Raw genomic sequence first — 26828 nt, 5'->3', positions numbered from 1 at the left:
GAGCTAGGGCACTTGTTGCCTGACCAAGGCCTAAGAGAGGACGCATTGTTCTGATAGCAAAGCTGGTACTTTACAGCTATAGCTTTTTTTAGAATGTAGTTCTGCATGAAAAGAAAATATGAACTCTGTGCGTTGGCTCATGTTGAGAGTGTCGAGCTGACTGGCAAGTTTCTGTAATGTCCCCCAACGGGGCACGAGAAAGAACCTGTCTTTGCCACTTCCGAGGGCCCGCGTTGTGGAGACGCTGGTGCCGTGTCCTCTTCCGATAAGCTCCTGGATGCATACCAAGTAGTTTCCATCACTCTAAAGGAAGGCAAGCTCCACTTGCAATGGCATTCTTTCTGCCGTGCAGGTTGCATTGACAATGAACGGCAGTAGGCTGGTGTCCCTATTGAGTGTTCAAATACGCCCAAAATACACAACCACCCAGACGATGGAAAACAAATGACCATTTTGCTTCAGTTCATTTCTTGTACTACAGGCTTCTTTCTGCTCCTTCTTTTTATTTACCCTTGTCTCGGTGCTTGCATATTTTTGGAGCTTTTAAACCTTTGAATATGAACCACCTTGCCCAAATAACCACTCTGTTCCAATTGGACTTGATCACCTTTTATTAAAAGTGCTGAGACCCGCAACATTAGTTTGGTCCACACCCTATGCACCGTTCCTGTTTCTGCTGGCAACTGGCTCACTGACGCAGCAGCTCGTATCCCATTCTTTTCGGTCCTGTGACACATTGATTTATTTAATTTCTAAATAACCCACAGTGTAACAGCTGGACACTTGGAAAACCAGGAAGCAATAGTCTACTTTATGGTCTGTTGTGGGTTAAGGATAGCAGGGTAAGCTCCTCCCAGAAAGCGTAGACTCTTTCCACGTTAGCAGAGTGAACGCTGGAGAGGGGGAAACCACTAATCATGACGTGGAGCTTTGAGGGAAAGGGGGGGGGGGGGGGGCTTTTTTTTATATATTCCTTCAACAGAATATAGTGCTGCTCTCCCCTTCCAAATCATTTTCTGATGACCCACGCTCTTATTTCTGTCCCAAATACAGCTTGGCAAAGAACGCAGGCCCTCAGCTGTCTCGTCTTAAAGTTTTGAGTTTTGCCTTTTTGTAGATACGTGCTATGGTGACCAATCTGCAGCATAAGTTTTTTATTTTATCACGGAGCACTTTCATCTTTAGCTCTTTCCAAAGAGGAAATGTTTGAAAATATACAGATGAATGAACAACACTGTTCCAATAGAACAAAGGTTACGAAGCTGCCAAAAGACAAAAGCTTTGGCGGTGCTCGGATTCGAATTCTGGACCTCCGAATTTATGGTCGGACACAATGAATGATCTATACTAATCAAATCAAACAAAGGTTTCAATGCTGCGGAATGAAAATCCTTGGTAGTGCTAGCATTCAAACTTCGGGTCTCCCAATTTCCGGACGGGCATGCTAAACACTACATATGCAGTGATGGTACAAACAGTAAGAGGCATTCTAGAGCAGAAGCACATACCACATGCCAGCAAGAACCTTACCACATTTCACGCAACGGCATGCTCTTCCTGAACACCTCTGATTGGATACATTTCATTTTGGTGCATTAATAAGACAGATAGGAAGCGCCGAAAAGTAAAGGCGGTGTGGTGTAGCAGTTAGCATGTCTGTCCAGTAATTGAGAGTCCTGGAGTTTGAATCTCAGCACCGCCGGGGATTTTGCCTTTCGACAGCTTTGTAACTTTTGCTCCATTCGGTCAGTACAGTTCATTCATCTGAATAATTACAAGTCATTTCTCATTTTCACAGTTCACTGTGGCTTTGTTTCTGACCTGACTTATAGCAACATTTGTGTGCTGTCTTCCTCAACAGAACCCGAGGAGATACTGCCAACTCCAATTGGGGAGACCATGCATTCCAATGACACAGAACCAGAGGATACACTACCTACTTCAATGGGCGAAAGTGTTCACTCCAACGACTGTGGAAGAGTGTTCGTTGCTTCGCTGTACCTGGAGAGAGGATGGGACAATGCTGCTGCAGTCAAAAAAGGCAAACTTAAAGAACATTTCCTGCCAAGTTCTGCTTTAACAGCAAAGACGTGACCCGTAATTCACGCAAAAAAGCTTTTCAGCATCAGAAGTGAAGCAGTTTATTTTGGTGAACAAATCAGCAGTGAATTATATACTTGTTAAATATTTCTTAGGTACTTGGAGGTGCAGTTTTATCGAACCAGCATGAATATTTATTTGCAATATTGCACTTAGTGTTGATCGGTTTCATAGATCTTTTTTCGTGATGCATTGTGCATGACATAATTGCAGACGTAGGTACGGCCGTGGCCATGGAGATGGGACGCTATCATCATGAATACAGAGTTTCTGATATATGAGTAAAAATGTTTGATTTGAGTGTGATGATCATCAATGCTCACTGTCTATCCAAAAGCCACAAAAAAAATAATCATTCTTTAAGTTGTTGTTGAATACGGGCTTTATGGCGCAAAGCTACTATGGCCATACTGCGCCAAGCTTGATTCTTTAAGTTGTCGGTGCCCAAAGTCCTCTTCAAGTCACAGATGGCGGCAATCGTCAAAACTTACTTTGTATATTGCTCCATTTAAGTCTACCTCTTTTTACCCAGAAATAGGTCCTCAAATTAGAATATCTCAAAAAGAAATTAAAAAAAAAATATTGTTGCAAAAAAAAAAAAAAAAAATTGGTCAGATTTTGGGGGGTGGGTTTATTTAGGTCCAGAGTTGGCCTATGCAAAAGTCTTTAGGTATTTAGCCATGACACCAGTTTAGCCTCCAGGAGAGAGTAATTTGCAAGAAGCATATCTTAGAAATTTTAGTTGTACAATTTGGCGAGGGAGTCGCATTTGTTTCTTTGTCTGTATAAAGCGAGACAGTATTAGTACTGGCAAGCGGTCACAGTTTTTTTCCTCCGTTCTTTTCTTAGGATTAAAAGGCTGCCATCAGATGTTGTCGCAATCTAAAGAGTCTGCACTGACAGTACTATTCACTATAGTCGGGCTTGACTGAGCGTGATAGCAAAGTATTTTACTCGTAGTTGCGCTTCGCCACGATATAATTGTCAGTCACTCTTGTCAAAATTTTCGTGAACTTCGAATTGGAAAAAAAAAAAAAAAACTAAAAGCATGCAACTTGCAAGCAACCATATTTAGTCAGATAAATATTCATAGATGGAGGTAAGTTGAGACTAATACTATAAAAATAATAAATTATTTTCATATGAAGTACTAAATTTTGCTGTGAAACCTCCACAAAAAATTTCCCACTAAGATGCTTTTGTAAATGCCTCTGTGCTGCCTCACTTAACAGAACCAGAAGAGATACTACCCACTTCAGTGAATGAGAGTGCACGGTTCGAGGACGATGGCAGAATGCCCCCTTCCAACCTGTATACAGGAGGGCAGTGGAGCGACACTCCCACAGTTAAAAAAGGTAAGCTCGTCAAACATTTTTGTCGCAGTCACTGTAATCTAGAAGGCTTTATTGCAATCGTATGGCTCAAGCTGTCGTAGAAACTGTCTTTTCGTGCAAAGCACTAGATTTTGTGGCGAAGCTATTGCGAAAACTTCCACCGAACCGCTCGGGCAACGTCTCTCTGTGCTGCCTCGCTTAACAGAACCAGAGGAGATACTACCCACTTTAATGGATGAAAATGCACAGTTTGAGGAGAAAGGCAGAATGCCTCCTCCCAGCCTGCATACAGGAGGGCAGTGGAGCGACACCCCTGCAGTTAAAGAAGGTAAGCTCGCCATACGTTTTTGTCACAATTACCGTTATCTATCCAGGAGACTCAATTGCAAGGGCAATTGCAACGGCAATGCACAAAGAAACTGCAGGAGAGGAGGAGGCGAGAGTACGGGGGGACATCAGAATGCCGAGCTCCACATAGAACGATTGGTGGGTGGACCTAAAGCTAGCTGCCTTTATCTCCATTGCAGTCGTCGAACGCATTCAAATGTGAAAGCCAAGCTCCAAGTGCCAGCGTAGCGGGTTCGATGAGTGCAGTGGAGAAAGGCTGCTAGCTTTAGGTTTATGCACTAATCGTTCCAACCAAAGCTCGGCGTTCTGAAATCTCTGCACCCTCTCGTCGCCTGCTCTTCCTCAGTTTCTCGGTGCATAGACCCTCTTCAAAAGTGCACGCCATCTAGTGGCTGCTGCACGAATTACCCGAATCCGCCATTTTTTAGGCACATACTGCGAGCATGTATTGGCAAAGAGAGTTTTATGTACAAACTCGGCTCGGCTTGTATAAAAAACGAGCTGCGTCGGCATTAGGCGAAAGCTCGGATCCAATCGTGCGCTGCGTGCCCGAGGAATGGTGACCCCCATTGTTGCTCGATGGGCTTTTGAAAAGGGTCTGGGCTGTTGCAGTGGCTCGAGGGACCTTCATAGGAATTGGCAAAATGGAAAGCGGAGGAAACGGTGATGTTGCCATACTTGAGGAAACTCGGAACTAATAAATAGACAGATGAAAGAGGAAGATTTTTCTTTTGCTTAAAGGGACACTGACTGGGTATTTATGGTGGCCAGGATTTTCTTTGTACATGACATATAAGAGCCCAACCACCCAGAACACAATTGGCAGCTCGAAATTAATTTTCTTTTTACCCAAAAACCGCCGATTGAGAACTGGCTGGTTTGAGTCGTGCTCACTCTTTTCTCCGTGGTCATGTGCCATTTTCTATGGTTTAGACACAACCACCAAAGCCATGGGTCATCAAAGGTACAACTCAATACTAAAAAAAAAAAAAATATTATACCCATTTTTTGTGGCTTCTAAAAACTGCAAATACGTTAATTAAACAAAAAAAAAAAAGTTGCACAGCCACGTAAATTTTTGGTAACCTCCTTCGGTTTCGAGCAGTTGCATATTTTGGCTTTATTAAAAATATACAGGACGCTGTGGCAAAATATTTATTGGGTAATCTTCAAGCACCTCAATAAATCGCCTAGCAAAAAATTAAAAAAATTCTTTTTGGGTATTAGTGTTTCTTTAATTTAATGTTGAAATGTGCATGCGACTGACTGCCCGTTTTGAACGTTGAACTCCCCTCTCTTCCTTTGTGATGACTGCGAAACCGTTCCCAGTCTCAGCACTAATCCTGTAAAGCGATTCAAAAGCTCTCGGGCCCTGTGAAGCAGTGGTGCACATATATTAGGCAGTGTTTAGCTCATGGTTATGCATCAATGGATGACTCCACTGTAGTAGCATGCACACAAAAAAAAAGTAAAGACGCTTACAAATCTCTGTAATGCTAAACTAGAGCGCAGCTCTTGAGGAGGAGGAGGAGGGGAGGGTACGGAGAGGAGGGTATGCCCCTCCTCTTCCTCTGTACCCTTCCCTCCTCCTCTCCCCTGCTCATCCTTTCCTCCTCTCCTCCTGCTGCTGAATTCATTCATAGGTGACGTGACACAATGCCGTGGTGTCATTTTCCTTGCTAAATTTAGCAGGGAAACTTAATTGGTATCGAGGTCACGTGACGTCAATTTTTCCGCTAAACTTAGAGGGGAAACTTAACCCGCTTAATTTAGCGGGAAAATGTTTTCATTCAATTTAGCGGGGAAATTTTTCCGCCAGGCAAAGTTCCACGCTAAACTTGGCGTGAGAATTTCCCTCTAAATTCAGCAGAAAATTTTCCTGCTAGATTTAGCAGAAAATTTCCCTGCTAGATTTAGCAGAAAAATTTCCCCGCTAAATTTAGCGGGAAAATTTCCCCTCTAACTTTAGTGGGAAAACGTCTCATAATGCAACACATGGTTACACCGACGCTGACGCCGCTTAACCGAAAACGGGCACTTAAGAGCTGTGCTCCTAAAAATGCTTTACTTGGGGGCAGGGACAATGGAGGGAATTCCAAAGGTCAAGGAACCTTGAAGGGTACTTTGGGAAAGTGCTAGGGGCGGTTTGCTGGTGAATGCAGGTATCTGTCCCGGTGGCAAAAATTCCTGTGAGGGGGATTTTATGGTCACGGGACCGGCCCACAGGACAGGAAGTACTTAGCATTCCAGCCGATTCCGCTCAGCAGACATAAGCCCTGCCTGTTCACCCTTTTTCTGCGCGTGAACTTGAGTAATGGAAGCGAGGACAGATTTGCGAAAGACTTTTGCCCATCTCGGCATCTACTATTTTGTGCCGCATAGTCGAGGCTGGCGCAGCTTGCACGGTGCTCCAACGCTGTCAAAGCTACTTGCGCAACCACGTCGCTTCTTTTGGCATCCCCTTCGCGTGAGAGAGCGTATCGGACGCAAGACGAAGCCACATGCTCTCGCAGCAGTGCTGAACTGCAGCTCTGCGGAAGTGATGCTAGCCTTGACAACCTCTCAGAAAATAGTTGATGTGGAGTCTTTTAGGTGTACCTATTGTCCCCATGACCAAAAAATCCCTTTTGCAGGTATTTTAGTTGCTAGGAGAGATACCTGCATTCTCTAGCGAATCGCCCCTGGGTTCCTAAGAAGCCATTTTGAGAATGTATGTAGAAGCCGCTTCGATATGCGAGGGCTTAGACTCTAAGAATGCTGGCAGCCCATCTGTTTCTGACAAGTCCGCAATAAATCTGAATATTCCGTATGTTTTGGATGACACGGAGAGCAGATGTGTTGGGCAAGGGGGGCACATCACTGTGTGCATCAAACAAGGCAAGTTCTGTTGCCATTGCAGTTGTTGTTTGGCATTTTCGGGGCTAAAGGTCCAAGTGTGTTAACGCGCCATAGCTCGGAGAACCAAGGAGCGAAGGCTCACATTCCAGAACCTGGGGATCCTGTGTTCATTCTCCACCCGTGCCTGTTTCGATCTGGACGAATATTGTACCGGCGTGCAGTCGAGTATCACTACTGCGTGAAGCGCGTTAAAGACCCCTGGCTAGCAGTGGCGTTGCACTGGCTAAATTTCTCTTCGCATCTACAGTGTAAACCAGTGTTGCCGTACCTGAAAGGCAGACCGATTTCAGTTTAATAATAACAATAATAATGTTTCAATTTTTACATCTGTAATTTTTATCTGGAAAGAGCCTTTCTATATTTGTACTACTTACAGAAAAAATCACAACTCTGAAATTGTCTGCACTACTGTCTTACATTACCATATCCATTGCTATAGTAAAAAGTATGCCTACATATTCTACAAATAAAGAGTGCAAAAAGAAAAATTATCAAAATTTTAAATTATTCATAAAAAAGGTATAATTAGAGTTCAGTGTTTTCGTATAAATCCTTAATAATCAAAAACGCACTCGGCGGTAAAATTTTCGTCAATTCAGATTTATTCAGAAAACTGTTTCGAGGTCACGATGGCCAAAACAAACAGAAAAAAACAGCAATATTTCACTAATTAGTTTGGACCACAGAGCACAGGCTCAGTGGCCCTGAGAAGAAGCCACTCCAGTTTTCTTATAAATCTAGGATTATTGACAAAAGGGCACTTACCATTTATCTCGTCAAGATTTCTTACAATGCATCATGGTACTTTTGGGGCACAACAAAAGACTCTATCTCTCAGGTGTTACATTATGTATAATTATCCCCACTCGCCTGCATGCTCACTGTTTTATCGTTAAGAAATAGTGTTTAAATTGTTGGTTTAAACTATTTTTTTAACTTTGGTGTAACTTACATTAGAGACACTGCTCCCACTCATTCCAATTTGATCAGAAGAAAGTTTTTCTGGCATGTCTCTAACAGAGCCGGTCGATGCAGAGGAGAGCTGGAACGAAGAAGAGACCGACCCATCCTCTTCCCGAGAACACTTTGGCAAGACAAAAGGGTCAACAGGACAAGCCTAGTGACATAGTGACAGCTGCTCCTTCTGTCCTTTCCCCTGTGTCTTCAGAAGTTCCACCACCAGGCACAAAAGAACGCACATCAGAGAACATCCCTTCAGTTGCAATATCTGCTAGATGACATTCGCCACCAGGAGTGCTTTGTATTTACATGCAGATATTCACACAGACAAAGTCCTTGTGGGAAAATGGTGCTGTAACTAACGTCTGCAAAAAAGCATCTAGCTCTAGATCTGGTTTGAATGCCCATGCAACCACAGACGATGTTGAAAGGCCCTTTAAATGCTCAATCTGTCCTAAAGCATTTTACACGAAGGTTCAGTTAACCTCTCATGGAAACACACACAAACAAAGGACCCTTTAGGTGCCCCATCTGCTCAAAAGCATATTTATCGAGGACTTAATTGACTCAGCATGAAACAACTCACAGTGAGGAGAGGGCTTTTAGATGCCCCGCATGTTCTAAAGCACTTCAATCGAAATCGCACTTGAGACATCACGAAAAAACCCACAATTGCAGACCTATATTTAAATGCTCCAGCTGCCCTTAAGGTGTTTCGATGGAAAAGTGAAAGATTTGTTCATGAAGCGACTTACACTGGTGAACCACCCTTTAAGTTCCCTGCCTCGTCTAGATCATTTGAAAGGAAGCAGAGCCCAGAAATTAAAGGTCACCCAAATGCCCCACTGCAACTGAATCCTTCACGCCCGACTTGAACCACTCTTTCGATGCAAGTGTGTCTGGTTTTCATGCCAACACAACCACCGATGGTGTCAAACAGCCCTGTCTTGGAGCGTTCTGTATGAAGGTTGACTGAACTTCTCACGAAAGCACTGACATCAGCAGAAGGCCAGAATTGCCAAAGTGCATTTTAAAGCAGAGCTTTTTTTACTCAGCACGAAAGAACCCACATTGAGGAAGGGAATTTTAAATGCACCACCTGCTCTATAGCATTTCATTTAAAGTGGCTTTTGAAGGAACACGAAACAACACAGAGTTGCAAATCTCTCTTTAAATTCTGTCTGCCCAATGGTGTTTCAATCAAAGGTTCAACAATCTGTTCACAACAAGATTCACATTGCTGGAATACCCTTTAAATTTACTGCATCATCTAAAACATTTGAAAGGCAGCAGAGCCCAAGAACAAAAGGTTTTCTAAGTGCACCACCTACCCTGTCATTTTTCAATAAAAGTGTCTCATGACTGCTCATGCAAGCGATCAAAATAATAATGGTTATTTAAAAAGCAAACCCCTTCTCTCAAATGCTTCAAATTTTCTATTGACTGCTCATAAGATCACACAAATGAATGTCCCTTTAAAATTTCCTGCTTACCCTAATCGTTTTCAGAATGAAAATACTAGTATTTCTCTTGATAGTGTTTAGAGACTTGAACCAATCCAAATAGCCCGCATGCCCTAAAAAAAAAAGGTTTCGATGGAGGTCTTGCATAAATGATCATTAAACATTTCACGAAAGGTGAAATGCCCTGCAAATGCGAAATTTGTCATTCACAAAAACAAAAGCTACTAAATTGTGCCAAGAGAAAATCTCGCAGTGTCGGGAATGCACGAGGCATTTTGTACCATCGGTGCTTGCCTAATTTCCTTTGTGGCCCAAGTGTTTACTGGGGTGTCTGTCTAATTAATTGTAATCATTGTCACAAAGGTGAATGCGACTCTTGTAACAAAGAGGTAACAAAGGAGCGCTTGCTGGTTTAGGGGACAAGTCTTACGACTCGGGCCCAGATATTCCTATAGCCTTGGACAGTAGTGAAGAAAGGGCACTGTAAATGCTGCCTTAAAAGATCCTTTGTAATGTCTATGCGAAGTTCGAAGGAGCTGGATATGGAAACAGTACATTTTTTTAATTGTGAATTTGGAGAGATCGGGTTGCACTTTCTGTATTATATATCAAGTAAAAAAACTGAATCGGCACTCTAATTTTAAGAATTTAGTCTTACAATTACTGGCACATAGTTACTTTTGTCTACAAAATATATTCCTTGTTTTGTTCGTTTTCTGTAAACGTGCCCATAGAGAATGGATATTTTGTTACAACTTGTTTTCTGTACACCTGAGTTGGTTACCCTTTGCTTGTTATCTCGATCCTGTCCTTTGGCAATCTGTTTTGTTTCGGGTATTCAAAACGAGCAACGTGTTTACGTTTTTACATCGAGGTGAGAAATTTCGTCTCTGGATGTTGGTTCGACGTCGATAAGTGCGTTACAGTCGAGGCAACACCTGCTCTGGCATCATTTATCAATTGTAAACTGTTAACGAAAATTCTCGAGCAATACCCATGTTTACAGTCCTTTCATAAATGTGGTTCTGAAGATTGGAACTTCTAGGTACCCGCATTACAGATTAGGTTCGAATGACTTTATACAACTTTTTTTATAGATGTGTATCAGTAGTCATGATTTGTGTAGTGCTCGCATGTGTCAGGATTACCCTTGCATTCTTTGTAATCTTTAAAAAAATCCAAGATGTGATTGAGTGAATTCGTTAAGAACGCTTTTTTACAGCCTCTTGCAGATTTTTACAGCTATCTGCTGTAAAGGGCATCTGGAAGTGGAAAAAAAATGTTCAGTATTGATCCCTATTTGTACGAGAATTTATACCTCAAGCATGATTTATTAGTCTCTGACAGTTTAATTTTATCTCTCAGATGCACTTTGTTGCTAAAACTGAACTTGAAAAAACAAAAAATGTTTGCTGCAATAAAAAAGGTAAGGTTAAAGAATATTTGCAGCTCAAAGATTGCAGGACACAATATGGTACTAAAGTTGAAGCTTGGGCAAATTACTTGAGAATTAAACGTTAGCGAGAACAGCTGACACGGGAAATTCTTGAGGCAAGCAAGACTAGGCCCTGCGAATGTCAGCAGACCCTTGATTGTGCTGACAAGCAAAGGGATTGATTTCCTTGTTTCTTGACTTGTCTGTTTTGTGCACATGCTCTGTGTGGCTTTTTTATTATTATTATTATTATTATTATTATTATTATTAGTTACATGTTTCTTGGGCAGACCCTCTCTTTTTCTTTTTGACTGCTCAAGCATATATTGTGCTGTGCCCTTCATTTATGCACATTCAATGAACCAGGACTGCATATATTTTATACCTGACGAAATCATCACGCATTGAACATGTTTTGGGGTTGGTAAATCTCGGTACCAAAATGGCATGTGCCATCCTGAAGCTGTTGGCACTAGTGATGCAAAACTATTGATAAATTGAGTATCGATAGTTTTTTTAGTCGACTATCGATAGTACCATTGATAGTTTTTCGATAGTCAACTATGGATAGTACTATCAAAAGTCAAATTTCTGGCAACTATCGATACTATCGATAATTTTGCATCACTAGTTGGCACTCGAGGCTTGATAGTTACTAGGCCGATGCATCAGAGCATGTCCTTCATTTATCCACACTGTATGAACCAAGGTGGCATATATTTTAGACCTGACGAAATCGTCATACATGGAACATGCTTAACGATTGGCAAATCTCGGTACCAGGATGGCACGTGCCATCCTGGAGCTGTTGTCACTCGAGGCTTGTTATTAGGCTGATGCACAGCAGTGCATGCCCTTCATTTATCCACATTGCATGAACCAAGATGGCCTATATTTAATTTGCAGTCTTTCAAATTGCATGGTTCTCTTCAGTTAGACATTAGAAAGAAATTATTTTTTCACGAAATGTATATATAATGATATGACCTTCCAAAACCTGGCGAAGGTTGGATTATTGGTGACAGATGCTTTTCGTCTTTTACAACACTTTGTCGTACGCGCATCTACAGCCTGGCAAAAGGCAATGGTTGTCTGCTAAACGGAGACTGCATGGCGAAAGCGCAGAAAGCATGTATCGCTGTTGAACCTGCTGAACTTGTTGAACAATAACGAAAGTGGAACTGGCCGAACCCAATGAGCTCGTTGGCCGAACCACACTGTGGGTTTGAGAAATGTGGCTCTGTTGGTAGCTAGCAAATCACATTCACGTTTTCTGTTGAATATTTTTTTTTTAATAAATCTATTATACAGCAGGTAAACTAACACTTCTAAGGCACTTTAGACGGCCTGCAAAAATCGGTATCGGAGGTGCAAAACAGGTCGGGAAAGTTTACAGTGAAAAAATCAAGAAATTAACTTGCCTCTATCAAAAGAAAAACAACAAAACCTGTTCTGGACAATCTACGCTGCCACTTTGCCGACGATGCATGCGTTGAGAGAAGTGCTGCCAACAGATGACGTATGCCGCATTGAGCGAGTGCCGGCCGATTTCGGTTGATAGCAGACAATCCCTTGTCGGCAGCACTTCTGTTTATGTATGCACCGTCTGCAAACTGGTGGCATAGGTTGCCCACAAGTTTTTGTTGTTTTTCTTTTGAATGTGGCAAGTTCATTCCTTGATGTTTTCACAGTAAACTTCCACCACCAGTTTGCACCTCTGTAGTAAATTGCAGTGCCATATGTTGAGTAATTGACTTTTTCTGGCTATCTACATAAACATAACCAGGATTTTGTTCTTCCTTTTTTTGGTTTGGGGGGGGGGGGGGGGGGGGGGGCTGAGGTGGTTGGATGTCCATGACTTAGGGGAGGGGGGGGGGGTCAATATGCATCTGTATATTTAGGGTCGACTCAATTTCGGGGGGGAGGAGGCTCTGAAGACCCATAAGCTCCCCTGCTGGCTATGCCACTGGCTGTCTAAAATGCCTTAGAAGCGTTAAGTTTACATGTTTACTTCGACGGTTTACGTGCTGTAGCAAGCACGGAGGTGGGAAGCTTTTGGAGGCGACACGATTCCACCAGAGGTGAAGCTGGGGGATACACCCTTAACAATGCCCAAAAACTAACGCGGTAGCCAAAAACAAACAAAACCAAAAAGATGCTATCAAACGGAGAGGACACCCTTGGGGGCAAGCATGGTTTCATAATGTACGCTAGAGGTTCAATTGCAGGTGCTAGTGTCTATGCGACTTCCAAGGTGCAAATTGAAGCAGATGGCAACCAGTCTACTTTTGCGGTACTCCTGCGGATTCCTATGGGAAAATGCAAGTGCATTTTGTCTCTTCGCCGGAAAATAACATGAATCGCTTTTCTTGTTTGGGTCGTACCTAACTGTATGCACGGCCAATGCGCCACGACCTGGTGCTTTCTATGTGCGCGATTGGTTTGGCCGTTGATAGCAAACGCACAGACAAAGGGAGCCATGACGATGCTCATTTGGCTCCATCGTAGCGTCTGCTGCGATCCAGACATTACGCATGTGGACCCGAGTCCATTGAGTGGTATGCATATAGACCGACACGGCACGGCTCTGCTTATCAACACGGCCAGAAAGCTGTGCATGCACAGAAGCAGCCAGGCTCTCCGTGTTTTCGCCATTGCATTGTTTGGTGCGCGCTCGCTGTTGACGTTGTACGGACGTTTCTAGATCTATTCGTGCACCGTATTTCCTGCCAACGTATCTCATACGTTATGCCAGACTATTTGAGCTCGCTACCCGAGCCTGAGCGGCAGCAGTATCAAGGCAAACTGCATGGACGGCGTTGCCTTCGTTGAGCTGTATGCCGTAAACAAGGACTGCTTGAGTTCTGATATGAAGCTGCTGCCACCGACGTCGATGGCTCACGTCATCGTTTATTTAGTTTTTTCGCTAAGCCAGTTCCCGGCCGACACGGTGCAGGCGTACAGGTCACTCGAGGCCTGCAAATACTTTGCGCTGCTTTCCGCGCTGCCGGCGGGATCAGCAGACGGGGGGTCTGCGGTCTGCGGAAGTGTATATATTAATGCGAAAGGCATTAACTGTTTCATGGAGCGTAAGATCCCATTGGCTAGCACACGTCCACAGCCAATGGCACCTTTTACATTGCTGCGATCCCATTGGCTAGCCAGCGCCGACCAGGCACCCACTCGACGGACACTCAGCGCCATGGGGTGGTCAGTCGTTGAAACTGATGCCCAGCGCCAGTTTCAGCAACCGGCCACCTCATGGCGCTGCGTGTCCGTCAGCGCCAGTAAGTGCACCAACAGAGAAAGTCGAAAGCTTGCCTTGTCTGTATGGCTCTAGAGAGAGAGGCTGTCTCTCTAGAGCCATCAGTGAGCAGCAAGAACTCATTTGCTCATGACTGCGTGACCACGTGCTGGCGCTGGTGAAAGGAGGAAAGTCTCAGCCGGATTCTGCCATCCCCGTCCAGCCCTGTCCCCTTCCCCCTTTGGCTTCTGGCGGCTGTTCGCGGTAGCAGATAGGGCCGACGGTTTTGTGGATCTAGGATTGATGGTGCCACTAAAACTCCGTATAATACTAGTTTTATCGATAATGCCAGGTTTTTAACACATTTATATTTATGTTGGAACGACAAGATTTATAGAAAAGTTAGATTTTATCGAGCAGGTATTCGCACAACTTGCTATCTTTCTACAAGACCCCCATTGACTTTGTGCCGCGTGGTTATCATGCCGCTGCTCGCAGCTGCAGGTCGGGGGAATATTCTAATTTTCGCCTCGCGATTACGCGGCGGAATGGCAACATTTCGAAGGAAGGTGATGTGTTTTCTGTCCTTTGTGACAAGATAAACAATGTCAAAAGTAGAAGATGCTAATTCTTTTAATGTTAAAATCAGTGCACAGCTCCTTTAAACAGCGTTCCTTTTTCAATAAACGGCATTCCTCTAAATGGAGACTCCGCTGTCTTCAAACCATGCTTCAATAAAACGTGCCCAGTCTCTAAAACATGTTTAGATAGAATGGAGTTTGATCAACCACAATGAACCTTTTGGTTCAACACATTAATGCACATCTGAACTAGTAACCCAAATTACGAGTTGAATACCTTTTTTTTTTTTTTTGTAAAGTTACTGGAGTTCCCAATTTGGTTGTAAAAGCTCTACTGGCAACACTGAAATTAAAACTTAAAAAAAGAAACATGATGTTCTGCCCCCTGAAAAGTGCAGGAACATCTGTATGTTGGTTTTGGCATTACCCTTGTTTGCCGTTTTCTCAGTAGGTATTTTGAATTTAGGGATAATAAATAGCATTTCGGAGAGAGTAAAGTCTGGGTATTCCAAAATAATGTTGTTAGAGTTGCGCAAAAATCTGTCGGACCTAAAGGTGGAGTGGTGCGCACACACTAGTTGTCACACACTCCCCATTGCTTTTTTCTGTGTCCCTTGATAGTCTTTATGTAGACTCCACAAACATCTTACGGAAGAAAGCTCGGAGATGATCTAGTTTATTGGTGGAAATGTGACATCTATACAAACCTTTGGGAAAGGGCTCTATGTAAATCGTCGGGATATTTATATTCCCTCTCTAATCATATTCTAAAGAAGAGATGTAAGGTACTGCAACACCCTAGAAAGCCAGAGACTTGCCAAAGGTGACATGAACAAAACTTTATTCGACAGCTGAACATACAAGCTCCCACAAAACAAAACAGAAAATCGACAGAAAAAGAGGCAATTATTGTGTCTTGATCCCATCGAGACTTATATGTATCCTTTAGACCTTGCTTTTTTTCAGGCAGCAACAACTTTATATTCATTCATGCTAGTGCCTCTAAGGGCTAGACAAAAACAAACTTCAAACTTAAAAATTTGTGAAGTCATGAATTCAAGCTATTGAAGAGAAGGCATTCGGGCAGGATGAACATTTGAAGGACCTTTCGCCACTGTGAACGATTTGTTGCCTGTTCATTTCCTGTTTCCATCTTCACCTTTGTAAACTGTCTTGTGACTATCCAAGTATACTAAAACATACTGGGGGAGGTGAGGTACTTAAATGGCTTTTGGCCCATTTCAATATTCTGGTGTTAACACAGATCCCATTTTTGAAAGAATGCTATGCCACAGCTTTCACATTTCTGGGCCATTCCACATTTCTAATTCCTTATGAATATTCATGCTCAATTTCAAACTGAACACATTTGGGAAGAAGGTATCAATCGTTTCAGGCCCATGTCAGTCACGGTTGTGCTTGTTGAAGCTCCATCTCTCTGTGAAGACAGTGTCACAGGTTATGCTGTTTTGAATTCCTTGATGAATACTGAAACTAGACTAATTTATAAGCATTTGTACTGGTAGGAAATAGAGAGCCCTTCATTCATGCAGTCTTGCATGAGCAGTCCACTGGCCTTTTGATAGAAATGTGCTTCCATATGACAAGTCAGGTGACCCCTTTCCTGAAATTTCTGGAGAGAGACACCTGGAAATTCTGAGATTTCTTAGGGAAGTTTGAGCATCTATGTGATGATTCTTTTTATGCATAGTCAATCGCCACTGCATTCCAAAGGCCTTAGGGCAGGTGGGGCATTTAAAGGGTTTTTCACCTGTGTGAACTAGTCTGTGAGATGTTAAGTGACCTGATGTTCGAAAGGCTTTACCGCAGAGAGTACATTTAAAGGGCTTTTCACCACTGTGAACCCTTTCATGTTCTGACAAGTCATTTCTAAAATGAAATGTTTTAGGGCAGGTAGAGCATTTAAAGGGCCTCTTATCCGAGTGAGTTATCTTGTGAGCTGTCAAATGGTGGAATCCTCGAAATGCCTTAGGGCATGAGGGGCACTTAAAGGGCCTTTCATCTCCGTCAGTGCTCTCCGAAACATCTGCCTTATTGCAGTCGTCGCGTCTGAGGTGCTTTGTCAAGTTATGCTTCAGCTTAAATGTCCGTGGACATGAGGCGCACTTGAAGGGTTTTAGGTCGACGTGTACGTTTTGGTGACGACTGAAGGTGCTTTCCCACGAAAATCTTTTGCCACAAGTGTCACATTTGTAGGGCTTTTCACGTGCATGAAACTTACTGTGAGCAAGCAAGCAGTCCTTCTGCCGAAATACTTGAGAGCAAGCGGGGCATTTGTAGCGTCCTTTCTTTCTATGTGTGTGTGTGCTTTCATGCACGGCGAGTTCGCTCTTGGAGCTACCAGAGAAGGGGCAGAAGGAGCAGTCATGGCCCCTGTGCCTATCTTGTCTCTCCTGCTGTGCTTGGTCCCATTGCTCTTGGGAAGAGAGCGAGCTGCCTCTGTTTTCCTTAGAGTCGGAGCTCTGGCATTCCACATCAGCTGGCTCTGTTGGGAAGACGCACCAGGTAATTTTGTTTTCTCGAACCGGAGCAGGAGTAAGAAATCCTATACATATCCCTTACAGGAGAGACAGTTGTACAGATGACAGAGGCATTCTGATAAGGAAGACACTGGAATCCCCTTTGTTTGTTAGTATTAGAGTATGAAGAAAAAGCCTGACTTGTTTGGCTGGTTTGAAAGGCCCACGGAAGGAGAGCTCCACACACTAAAGTTCTCGCTGGTAATTTCTGGAGAGCACGCCTTAGCGACAGTGACATCTATCTGAAATTCGTTTCTTCTTTTCATTTATTTTAGTTAACACTGAGCCTACACGCATCTGTTCGAAACAACTGTGTGCTTGATTTTGCTGCCTTGCCTGAGCTTGTGTGTATTGTTTTGGTCAATACAACCATTGTTATTGTTTGTTGTACAACAACGTTGAGCGCAACTTCGTGCTTGAAGGGACTGCACTTTGTTCTCCTTTAAGCTGAGGCTGACTGCTGGAGACGGCATGCGTAGTTTCTAAAAAACCATTTCACATTTTTCTTACTCAATAGGCGGCGTACCTCTGCAAAAAGTTGAATCATTTAAGTACCTAGGGGTGATCATTACATCGGATCTACGATGGAACGATCACATTGACTACATCTCAAGACGTGCTTTCCAAAAGCTAGGGTACCTGAGACGATCCCTGGGGCGCACCAGTGTTTCAGCGAAGCTGACTGCATTCCAGACCTACGTGCGACCTATTCTGGAATATGCCGGAGTGGTCTGGGATCCGCACACCGAAGTAAACAAAAATAAACTGGAAAAAATACAAAGGAGGGCGGAAAGGTTTATCTACAACTCCTATAGCTGGTCTGTGTCTCCCAGCCAGCTCCTGCAAAATGCCAACTTCGAGAGTCTTGAAAATAGACGACGGAGAGATCGATTAAAATTCTTCTATCTAATCATTAATGACCAGCTAAAGATTAACAAAAACAAGTATATCTCATTTTTTCAGCCACGATTAACAAGACGATCCCATCAACTGTCAATAAGGGAATTTTCTGCTAAAAACAATGTATTTTATTATTCATTTTTTCCACGCACTGTTAGAGAATGGAATTCCCTGCCAGCTGACGTTGTGCATAGTTCAACCTTGTCTTCATTCCTTTCCCAAATCGGTTAGAAAAGTAAATAGTTGTTGTACGTGTGAGTTGCATCTTGATTGTATATTACGCATTCTATATTCGCGAGTGTTTTCCGATGGGATTGGATGAGCGAGTCACTTTGCTTGTCTGTGTCGCGTTGCAGCAGGGCGCTGCCGAGATTTTGAACTGTGTATAACGGCACTTTTTTCTTTTTTCTTTTTTTCAAATATGTACAGTTTTACTCCTGCTATCGCCTCCACGAGGTGAGCAGTATTAATAAATAAATAAATAAATAAATAAATAATAGAGTGGGACTTCAAGAGAAACTTGCCTTCCTTTACAACGACAGTGGCCCTGTGGACTACGTCCACAGGCTCGAGGGAAACGGAAAGCCTGCAAGCGTCTTTACTGTCCAAGTCCCCACAGGTCGAAGTGGCACTCGCCCCATCCACCTCTGCCAAAACAAATGTGAAAAGAAAAATATCCTTGAAACAGGCAAGGTAAAAGCATATAAAACAAGGAGGCCGATCCCATTACAACCCCCACTGGTTGGCTTCCCATTTCACTCTGTTGAGTCCTTTCATGATCTCAAAAATCTTGTTTTGTCCTTCTCTGGCATGAGAGTAACAAAGGAGTCCTTCAAACCACTCTTTACTAAATGAGAAGGCTCTTGCATGAGCTGCCGAAGTAGCGACTGCAATGGCAGCAAAGCCAGCCTTGCTTGTTGCGCACAAGCACGATTGACAGGCACACTGTCAACCATGCTTGCGACCATCCAACAGCACTGTACTTTGAGCCACGGGCGACTGGATTATTTCTAGTTGTATGATTAACTAAATAAAGGAAAATAATAAACTGCAGAACAAAAAACATCTTCCAGGCACCGGTTTATGCTGTTCGGGGCTACACATGGAGCTTCGCCACAATTGCATTTTCCCTCGAACAGAACTTTTAACATCATCCTTGCATATGATGACAAAAGGGTTATGTGAGCCAGACAACTGAGATCATTAGGATTTCTGCAAATGTCTAAAAAGCAGAGGCTGCAGCTGTATTTGAACTTGCCTTCTTTCACCGCACAGCTGTTGTTCCAGTGTCCCTCTAGGTCCAGACGAGAGGGCAACACTTTGTCGCTGTCTTCAGAGCGAAAGTCGGCTCTCGCTGGCATGGCCAGTATCTTGTATGGAACTGTTAGAGGGTAAAGGACACAAATTTTGTCAATATTTCAGGAAAAAGAGAAACATGTATCTGTTCGCTGCGGTAAAATGAAAGCTGTGCTTTCTTTCATTGAGAATGTTCTAATCTCGACAAAACTAAAGAAAACAAGGTACTGCAAAATCCCAAATGAATGCTTACCTAGAGTTTAGGGACCAATGGAAGGGGGGGAGGAAATATCACGTGAGACATCTTTGAGGATGAGACAGCACAATTTTATACAAGAACAATCTATAAACATGCTGGTACCTACAAAGAACTCACATGATACAGGAAATGACATTGCACCCACATCAAGCTAGTGTTCCCTGGAGCTGTATTATGATTTTGAAGAATTTATCACGGGCAATTTTCATAACCCATACGAAAAATTGCCTGTTGCGTCTAGAAAAAATCATAGCCTCTTTCTGCTGGCTAGTGTGAAAAACAATACTTGCGACAGCAGTTTGCATGAGCACCACAGTAAAAACGGGAATTGTGCTCAGGGAGTGAACAAGTACCAAGTGAAAGAGTCTGGTCCTTTGCAGTCCTTTGCAAAAATTTTTATTGAGTAAAACAAGATTGTTTGACCCAATTTAAAATATGAATGCATAGACTGGAACTCTGACATACAGTGAAGCCTGTTTAGAACGAACCCACGTACAGCGAACTATTGTCAATATCAAACTCACGGAATATTTAAATAAAAATGCATGTAAAAAGTACTTTTTATAAAGAACAAGATATTGGCTATATCGAACCGTTTCCCCCGGGAATGCTTCCAAAAATGCGCAAACAACCGTCTTCTAACCTTCCCCCCCCCCCCCCCCCCCCAAAATAAAGTAGGAAAGAAAAAAAATTAAAAGCTCGAGCCGCCAAAAAAATTTACAAAGAGAAGCGATTCAGAATGGGAGTAGCTAAAAAAACACTACACCCAAGCACAAAAAAAAAAAAAAAAAGACTTCATCCCAAAGTGGGTGCCCACGAAGAGAAGTGATTCAGTAGATGAGATAAGCTAAAAGAACAAACATTGCACGCATGCAAAAAAACTTTTTAGCGCTTTGTTACAAGGTGGAAGCGAAGAGATGAGAAAGAGAAGCACTCGCCTTACAACGAACGCATCGTGAAAGTTTGTTGTAAATGGTTTTTGCTATATCAAACTACCTGCTATATCGAACTGATCGCAGCGTTTCCTGCTGTTCGTTATAAACGGGTTTGACTGTACACGGATATGAACAAAAAATTTGAGAAATTAGTAATGAAGGGTATATCCAAACAACAAATCCAGCAGATACATGCACAAACATGATATGATAATTTAATTCCCTTTCTCTCCACCTACCATGAAAGACAGCACAACTAATATCATTCACAATTTTTCAACAGGCTGAGCATTGATCTACCGGGTGTCCGAAATAGCGGCCAGGCTCTTTAAATCGACCGCAAAATTCAGTTTCCTAACCAATCGCGCTACGATTTTGTGCAGTGTTGCGCACAGATGGTGCATTTTTTTTTTTTGTAAAATTTGTAAAGAGTGAATTTGTCTGAGGAAAAAGTAAAGAAAGCAAAAGGCTTAACTGCTATGAACAATGCAGCGAAGCCACCAGTCTTCAAACCATAGGGTGCCCTATTGTTTAAAGACCGGTGGCTTCGCTGTGTTTCCATAGGAGTTAAACCTTTTTCTTTCTTTACTTTTTCCTCAGGTAAATTCACTCTTTGCAAATATTGCAAAAAGGACGCACCATCTGTGGGCAACGCTGCACAAAATCGTAGCGCGATAGGCTAAGAAACCGAATTTTGCAGTAAATTTTAAAGAGCCTGGCTGCAAGTTGGGAAACCCGGTAGAACAATATCTGCACAAGCCGACTCAAACGCCTACTAGAAACCATCATCCACTAAGTCTGACATCTCTAGTTTCGCACCAAGAAACCTGCTAAATATTTCTATATTCCCAACACTACTGACAAGCGAAAGTACTCGGGACAAAGAGTATCTCTTGGTTACCTGCCAAACAAGCACAATGGTTTCATTGATATTAGTACCACAACCTGCATAAAGCTGTAAAAAAAATTGACTTTTATCCTTCTTGAAACAATCAACACGGATAAAGAGAGCACAGGAGCTTGCCTTCAATCCCGATATGACCATCTTTCCAGGGCTCGCCCAGGTGAACTTGCAACGACGACGCATTGTCAGAGGCCCCAGAGCACAAGCCCTCGTCGGTCTGAAGGAAGGCCGACTCGCCCGGTTCTGTTGAAGAAGGGGATTGAAACGTAAGTAAGGAGAATCATTATGCCCTGATTTAGCTTTCACAATTGCTGTCCACCTTTTCTCAACCTTGTGACCTGCAACTGCTATGCCAGGCCTCTGCAAGCAGACTGACATCCTACCCCAAGGATACCACAAGCATGAAAGCAACAGCCTGCAGATGCTTGTCACATGGTCACTTTTTACTACTATGAGGTTCAATAGATGAAAGGCGTACGCCGCCATCAAACCATTTAACTCTTCATTAGAACTAAAATGAAGTCAGTTGTGGTGCCACCTGACCTGCACAGAGCAAACCCTCCTTGATACATTCCCAGCTGAATCATTTGATTTACTCTCACATACAGATATGCCAGTACTCTAAAACTTCAAAGGAACTAAAGGGTGACTCAGTCCCAAATTGTGCAAGGACAAGTCATGTCCTGAAAATGTCTCATAAGAACTGTATGTCTTGAACAAATTCCTGCTGCTGCGCGAGCATGTGGCCTTATTTGGTTTCTTCTTCGCGTGGGATTGCACGTGAATGTGATGTAAGCGAAGCCATGTGTTCGCACTGCAGCCGCAGTGTGGAAACTATGCTATGATTTGTTTCACCATAACTTAGCAAAGAGCAAATGTTCGAGCCAATCGGAGCGATGAAGACAAACTGCATGATAGCCCTTACCAAAGGTACAGGAGCGAGGGTGTAACCCAAGCAGTTTGAGAAGTGGAGAAGGAACGTCCCTCTTACCCGGTCCCTCCTTTGTGTGTTCCAGACGTCCCTTTTGTCTCCGTCGGAAATTGGCCTGTCACTCAAAATTCATAGAAAGCTGTTTTTCCTTTCTCTTCCGTCCGTGGCTTCGACGGCACTTCGTGCAACCAGTAAGATGATGTACGGTCATGTCTTCCCCTTCAGCGCACTGATTGGCTCACTGCAAACATAGCCTTCACTATTTGCCAAATTACAGTAAGACGGCGTATTGCACCGACAAAGTCGCACAGGAAAATTGACGGCGGGTATAGCTTACAATGTCAACATGCCCTGCAATCATATTTTAAGTGTGTGCCTTTTTTGCGGTTTCCACGTCTCTTGGGGTTCGGGCAAGCCAGCGGGCACGGAGAGAGTAACTAAAAATCAGTGCATCATATTTTAACCAGACGACGCGAAAACCTCCTCCACCGACGGGGGCGACCAGCGGTACCGAAAGCGCGCGAAATGTGACGTCTTTGGCCCTGGGCTTACTACTGGTCAGAGCCGCTAAAAGCTTCTTTTTAGTCAAAATACAAAATATAAGTGGTGCAAACCGTTTCAATTATTTATAAAAGTAGTTTCCGTTCAGTATTTTAGATCAGAAAAGAAGCAAATGCGGTTTCTAAAGTACGGAAGCAAGAAATGACCCGTCGACATACCCGCCACCAAGCGGTGGAAAAGGGGGCGCATACTAGAAAGGAGTAGTGGGATCACGCGCCAACACGGAAAGGTCTCGGATGTATGCGGCGGCGCTGCGGTCGTTTACGGACTGGAGGATCCGACCGGCTCCGAGCGTTCCAAAGGCCTTCAGTGAGCAGCTTTGTCTTGCGTTTTGGCCGTTTTGCGGTAGGGCAGCGCGAAGTGGCTCCCATTTTGAACTGATCTTTACACCGTATTTGCTGTTGTTTGTGGCCAATGAAGTGTCATGCCGAATTAGTGTTTAATAACGTAGCAAATGCAATGAGAGCCGCTCTGGCTGCCCGCTGTATACAGCCTATCCAGAACACGCTTTAGTGGCGCCCTCTCGCGCCGTCGACACGGAGTGCGGCAGCCGTTTGCGCTCGCTGAGCTCACTATCCCTCCTCTAGTTCACGGCCACGGAAGCAACCAAGGACGTCACGAGGGAGGTTATTTTTTGCTTGTTTTTGTAATTTTAATTTGCCTACAACTTTTAAAATAAAGCAAAATTCGAGAAAAGAAAAGTTGCATTAAGTTACTGCGGTCAGCGCGCTCAGGTTCGGTGCAAATTAAAAACCAGTAAAAAGTGTTTGCAGGGCCCCTTTAAGTGTAGTGGTGGACCTGGAAATTTTGCCCATCATCACTGCCTGCGGCTATGAGAGCGTCCTTGGACACAGATGCTTTACGTGCAAAATTCGCCACACGGGTCTCGATGGCTCACCTATCTTGACTGAGACGGCATTGTTCCCGTGTTCCTCTAGCTGCAGTGGATACATAGACATATTGCCGCAATCGTCAGGCTCCATGCTTTGATCTGTCGAAGTAGGAGGTGCATCCTCAGGCTCTGTCAAAGAAGACAGGACACCAAGGTTGCGGCAACTGAGGTCAGAAGCAGAGCCATAGTCGCTGGTCAAAACGAAAAATTGCACCATTCCTTCATAATCGTAGCCTGCATCTAACAAGAAAACTTGCCCTGTCCCGCACTATTGTGGCAAAGGTCGTAGTAACACCGAATGCATTGTGTAAACTGCTTTGCAGTGATGTTGCACATAAACTTGTACACGTTTTGTGCCTCAAAAGAATGATCATTGCTGTGCATGGTGCGTCCTGTGTTTAGCGATGGGACGCTAAACGCAGTGCATTTAGCGTTCCATCCCGCCCATACATCAAAAGTGGTTCCGGAGTGGCAACGAATGACGTCCCTGAAGCCGGGGTGTGGATGTTGCGGTCCTGGCGGTTGGTAGTAGAAATGCCGGCGAAAAGCACAAGCGAACGCAAGTGTCCCTGTTGTCGCGGCGTCCCAACTTCCTACTGCTGTATCTTCCATGGACTGTCACAGTGAAAAGCGACTTGCAGCAGAACAGGCGTCTGCCATGTTCACCACCACTGCTGAGACGCCGTTATGACCGCGACAACATGATGCTTCTACAACGTCATCAGGCGAAAATCGAGGGACCACTTTTTCGGAAAGCGGTAAACATGTACCAGTCGGAGACGCAGGCACCATAACAGTGCTTAATTTTCTGTCCCTAAATAACGGCCAGTGTGGGACACAGACTAAGCATGAGTGCTGCATCCTCGTTCGGCCAGAACTTGTGTTCGGTACCGAAAAGACGAGTTCCCGCTGAACGCCGACGCAGTACTCATGGCCAATACACTTTCGCGAGATGTTTTTTCGTTACCAGAAGTGCGTTACGAAGAACTGCTCGAAGCCAGCCATGTAGCATTGCGTCAAAAATATTTCCTTGACTTCTGGATACTATATATTGAATTTTGTTTGCCGCAATATAATTTTTAAGCGATCAGTTTCTAATCAAATAATGTGAATGCATTACACAAGTATGTTACGAAGAACTGCTGGGGGCCAGCCATGTAGCATTGAGTCAAAAATATTTTCTTGACTTTTGGATATTATATATTGAATTTTGTTCGCCACAATATGATTTTTAAGCGATCAGTTTCTAATAAAATAATGTGAATGCAATACACAAAATAGAACTTGCAAATTTCTACTGCAATAGCTGTTTGTCCATTTGCAAACATGGCATGATGTTAGCAAATGGAATGCGAATGGCGGCAAAGCACCCGCTCATGCCACGTGCACTGCTTGTTTCCACAACAATGATTGGCGGACTTGTAAAAAGTGCCTTATTCAAGGGGCTTTACTTACCTTTTTTGATGACAACAGCTTCATGTGCGTCCATTTTTTGTGGAAATGGGGACATCTTGCTATAATCATTCGAGTGCACACCTATATCTGCTGAGGTAGGCAGTATATCCTCTGGTTCTGTTGACAAAGACAGTACACAAATGTTTTGAGTCAAGTCAGAAACAGACCCATAGTCGTTAGTCAGAACAACGTTGAACTACAGCTCAATAAAACAGAACCACCAAAAGAAAAGTTAGCTGCCTTTTGTTACAAGGCAGCTAACTTTTCTGTATTTCTCATCCACAGAATGAACTGTGCAAGGAGCATTCAGAAAATAACCTGAAAGACGGATAGCTGCACTGAAATGCATTGTGCTCCTTCTTCAACGCCCAGAACTGCAGACAGTCGTGTCGCTAGGGCAGGGGACATACCACCTTGGGTGGGGTGGGGTGGGGGGAGGGGGGTCGGGTCACAAGGGGGAGGGGGGTAGTGTTGCAGCGGGCAATGAACAAGGAGGGTCGCGGAGGCCCACCGCCCCGGGGCCCAGGGTGCCACTGGCCCTAGTGACGTCACTGCCTGCAGAATGTGAAAAAGGAGCTTGCCTTTTTTTTCACAAGAATGGATGCAGAAAGGTGGCCGTGGGAAGAAGACAGCTAGGTGACCAGCTCCTCCCTCAGAGGACAAAATGCCTGCACTCTTCATTTTGCTCTGTCAGGGGGAATGCAGAAGAAATGTGCATGTGTGCTCAATGCTCAACGCTCGGAACAGGCAGGGAGTCGTAAGCTTATTTACCACTGGCCTAAAAAAGGCAAAATGGAAAGTTGGGCAAGTTGGTACCGAAGAATAAACACCTCAAAGACAGGGGTAATGCCCGTGTGCCCGATTTGCTAAAAACAAAATAACTATGAAAACTGAAAAATAAAACAGAGGGGGTCAGGTCAGGATGCTGCGGAGGCGATGCTATCGATAATGTGTCGTCTGCTCGCGTCAGCTGCGATTCGGCCGGTGCATTCTTGCTCCGCGAGTAACTATCGCGTGCGTTACTCGCTCCTGTCAATGCCCGCCACAGTTTGAAACCCTTCACGAGGAATCATGACATCCGTCTCCAACAATGCTGTCGACACTTCACACAAGTGTGAAGTGTCAACTTCACACAATACAAAAGTAACTTCTGAAAACACGAAGTCTCGCCACTCGGCGAACAAACGGCGGACAAACGGCGAACGCTACGACGTCCGGGACTTCAAGGATTACGGAAACTCCGGCGAATTTCCACTGTTTCACAATTGATTACCTGCGCGCAGTTGCGAAAATGAATCTTTCATCGAAATGTGCTTCACGGACAACGGAGTTATCTGCGGGCGGTTTGTCCGCTCATGGGATTGAGCGCTGCCGAACCTGACGGCGCTCGTCGTCCTCGGAAAGTGGGAGGCCTGGTGAGGGATTGTTCTCCTCCTTCCTTACAGAAATATACCGCGTGATGCATCTGGGAACAAAGCAGTCTGCTTGCCGTTTTTGCCATCGCGGTTGTCTGGACGCCTGAGAGCAATAATTCCAGGAAAATCACCACGAACGAGCACTTCTAGCGACGCCACCTATCTTCGTTATACTACACTAGCGCGCTGCTGCACAGGGAGCGAAAAATTTACATTTTTAAGATTAGTATAGATGGCGTAAGCTACCGTCTAAAAATTGGATAGGTTTGTATTTGTCTATCCATTCAAACTCTGACGTCGTCGGTAGACAAGCGTTTCGGGGCAGTAAAACTGGAAACGCCGATTGGCTGAAAAAAAATGACGTCACTTCCGGTTTT

The 26828-nt window shown here is 44.0% G+C and overlaps 1 protein-coding gene and 1 pseudogene across 1 annotated transcript; one reads left to right on the top strand and one right to left on the bottom strand.

Annotated features, from left to right (window-relative positions):
* Positions 1-647: 647 nt before the first annotated feature.
* On the bottom strand, positions 648-26447 carry LOC115327909. Its single transcript, XM_040212719.3, has 8 exons — positions 26310-26447; positions 25037-25153; positions 23588-23710; positions 21318-21440; positions 19062-19184; positions 18328-18450; positions 1937-2001; positions 648-726 (listed from the first exon to the last, which is right to left on the bottom strand). Exons 1-7 carry the CDS (start codon positions 26338-26340, stop codon positions 1937-1939), a joined length of 705 nt encoding a protein of 234 aa, XP_040068653.1. The 5' UTR covers positions 26341-26447; the 3' UTR covers positions 648-726.
* LOC120841738 lies at positions 7016-10762 on the top strand (annotated as a pseudogene).
* Positions 26448-26828: the final 381 nt, after the last annotated feature.

The sequence above is a fragment of the Ixodes scapularis genome, unplaced genomic scaffold (genome assembly GCF_016920785.2).
Source record: "Ixodes scapularis isolate PalLabHiFi unplaced genomic scaffold, ASM1692078v2 PGA_scaffold10__122_contigs__length_95168666, whole genome shotgun sequence".
NCBI lineage: Eukaryota > Metazoa > Arthropoda > Arachnida > Ixodida > Ixodidae > Ixodes > Ixodes scapularis.
Note: the sequence above shows the minus strand (reverse complement) of the source record. Positions and strands in the feature narration are given on the sequence as shown.